The sequence below is a fragment of the Silene latifolia genome, chromosome 1 (assembly GCF_048544455.1).
Source record: "Silene latifolia isolate original U9 population chromosome 1, ASM4854445v1, whole genome shotgun sequence".
Taxonomy (NCBI): Eukaryota; Viridiplantae; Streptophyta; class Magnoliopsida; order Caryophyllales; family Caryophyllaceae; genus Silene; species Silene latifolia.
The window spans coordinates 30,181,832-30,185,012 of NC_133526.1; the positions used below are offsets into that span (position 1 = coordinate 30,181,832).

Below are 3,181 nucleotides of genomic sequence, written 5' to 3' on the forward strand. Positions count from 1 at the left end.
TATTTTATAATTAAAATTGAAATTTTAATTGAAATTTTCGTAATTAAGCGTGTTAATGAATCAATTAAGATTTTTCGTAATTTTCTTAATAACTGATTTCATATGATGAAATTTTGGTTAAAAACGTTGTATATTTTTCCTCTGGTAATTGTTAAACTTAATTTTTTAAAAATGCACTACTTAAAAATTATAAATTCATTTATTTGTTTAACATTTATAGAAATAAGTGCGAAAATTTTCAAAAATATTAGGTGCAACCAAAAATCAAAAAAAAAAAAACTCTAAATTAATACAAACTTTTTATTTTCCAAAATCATTCTACTTAAAAATTACACATTTATTTATTTAAATTTTATACAAATAAGTACAAAAAAATTTCAAAATATTTTTTTTTTGTGCAAGAAAGGCACATCCTCCTTATATTCATCCACTTGGGGAACAAAGAAGGAATAGTATCTTACAAAGAGTAGCCTCTAGCTAGCATAATTTAACAGTCCCAAGATCTCGTCACTATGAGTCCCATACTTATACAACATCCTTACACTGACAACATACTGAATTTGCCTTAGTAAGACACCAACCGTCATCTCTTTATCTCTAAAAATTCTGGAGTTTCGCTCCAACCAAATGGAGTAAACTGCAGCAGTCAGGCAGCATCTGAGCAGCCCCATTTTCCAATGCTTCTGAGTCTTCCTCTGAGTACTCCACCTTAGTTCCTGCCACAGGTTAACAGTGCGACCTCGAATCTTTAGCCAAGTCATCAGACCATTCCAAATGCTAGCAGAAAATTGACATTTAAAGAATAAGTGGCCTTGAGTCTCATTAGCATTCTTGCACAGAGTACACCAGTTGACTAAGTGAAGCCCTCTAGAACCAAGATAGTCCACTGTAGGGAGCTTGAACTGTGCGGCAAGTGAACTAATGAAATTGTGTTTGGGAATAGCAGTAGAGTTCCATATTACCCTGCTCCATTTGACCCTAGGATACTTCAGTCTCAGAATGTCATACATTTTTGTCACCTGGTAAGTCCCACCCTGTACACAGCTATGAAGCAATGCTTGGGCTTCAACAATACCCCCAGCAGTCTGAACTAGAAGATCCCTTACTAGTAAGAGCCCTTTCCAGCTTTCTGAATGGTAAGGTTTAGAAGTAGTGGTCCAAATGCTACTTCCTTTAACATGATATTTGGTATTCCATTGGACCCAGACAGAATCAGCAGTCTCAGTTATTCTCCAAATCCACTTCCCCATATTAGCTCTATTCCAGGAGAGGATCTCCTTGATATTGAACCCTCCCTCATCCCAAGGACAGCAGCAAGAAGCCCAACTTTTCATGTAGAGTTTATGAGTTGTGTCCTAGACATTCCATAAGTAGTCTCAACAACATTGATTCAAAATTTTCAGGATAGTCTTAGGCAAGAGAATAATGGATGTCCAGTAATTCTCAAGTCCAAAGAATATAGAGTTCAGAAGTTGAAGTCTACCAGCATAAGAAAGCAGCTTAGTAGTCCAGTGATGTATAGCAGCCTTCACTTTACATAAGAGCTCATGATACATACCAGTATTGAGCTTGCCTTCATGCAGGGGTAAACCCAGATATTTAAATGGCAATGAACCCTCAATGTAGCCAGTGTGTTCCATTATGGCCTTCTTGACAGCAGCTGCTACACCACCAAAGTAGATATTCGTTTTATCAGCATTTGCAAATAATCCAGACACTTTACCAAATGCTTCCAAGGCAAGTGCAACAACCATGGTAGAAGGAACATCTCCACGAACAAATACCATTAGATCATCAAATTTCAAAATATTAGTTGCAAACACAAAAAAAAAAAAACTAAAGAAAACAAAAAAAATTAATACAAACTTTTTATTTTCCTATCAAAACTTTGGTTATCAATCTACCCTATTTATTAACCTTTATTTCTTTAATTTAATGGGATGACCTTTTGTTTTTCCTCAACATTATTATTTATTGTACTTTGTATTTGTGTTACCATAATTGTTTTTTTATCTTCCCTACACTCACAAAATCTTTCTTCTTCCCTCGAATAAATTGTTGAAATAATGCGAGATCTAACTACACAAATTTTCTTATGTAAATACTATAATAATCCTAATTTTCATCTGTATTCAAAAAATTGGTAGGTGAAGTATATATAGAACACTAAAAAAATATTTCAATTTTTATCTTTATTATGTTTTGAATTTATAGTTACAATCTTATTTAGTTATTATTTTTGTGTTTCTGTTGAAATTAAAAAATAATGTATGACAATGAAAAGTGTACTATATAAATACATTATGTTAGTTAATGCAAATTTAGACTGTATTATTCTCAGATTTATACTTATAAGATAGTATGAAAAATGTGATTTTTTATTTGTCTATACAACCATATTTGTGTAGTATACAATAAAAAAAGTATCGGCCTATGATGAAAATAAGTTTTACACGTATTGAACACTCATCACTTAACTTGATTAATTTTGAACACAATTATCACTATTAAAAAAAAAAGTAATTTGAGCTTATAGTTATACGTTATTACAGGTATTTACCCATCTAATATCGTAATTCATATAAAATTCAATATCAATATGTTATTTTACCTTTCACCAAAATATATTCACACGTTTTTACATCCCACTGTATGTAACACAAGCAACAAAGATATCGACATATCCCATATTAATACGATTAGGTTCATGAGTAGCGAGTTTACACAGATAGACATATCTCAGATTAATACGACTACGTTTATGAGTAGTGAGTTTACACAATTAGACTCAAACGCACCTGTGATTCTCACGGGTATAAAAACTAGTTAATTGAATAAAAACCAAATTGCACTTTCATTATACCAATACTACCAACAATTAATTGAAACAAAACTCTAACAATCAAAATTAAACGCTAGATACTATACTACAATTAATTGGGCGACATGGGCCATCATCAATGGAGTGGTCGTCGATTGGCTTGGTGGAGGGCGGTCGAGAGGCTGTCGACGGTGTGGTTGTGGGTGTGGGGAGAATGTTGTGAGAAACTGAGAATGGTGCCAGAATTTTGGTTTGCTTTCATTTTGCTGATTTCGAGTTGGCAAACTTGACCGGACCTAAAAAGACTCGAAAAATGAACAACTTCACACTGTTACGAGCCAACTCGTTTGCGACCTGATA

The 3,181-nt window shown here is 33.2% G+C and overlaps 1 protein-coding gene across 1 annotated transcript; it reads right to left on the reverse strand.

Moving 5' to 3' along the window:
- Positions 1-473: 473 nt before the first annotated feature.
- LOC141643158 (uncharacterized) lies at positions 474-1,250 on the reverse strand. The gene has a single exon (XM_074452202.1). It carries the CDS (start codon positions 1,248-1,250, stop codon positions 474-476), a length of 777 nt encoding a protein of 258 aa, XP_074308303.1.
- Positions 1,251-3,181: the final 1,931 nt, after the last annotated feature.

Coding starts and splice junctions, on each gene's coding strand:
- LOC141643158 (XM_074452202.1), bottom strand. CDS start 1,250: ATGGGGAAGTGGATTTGGAGAATAACTGAGACTGCTGATTCTGTCTGG.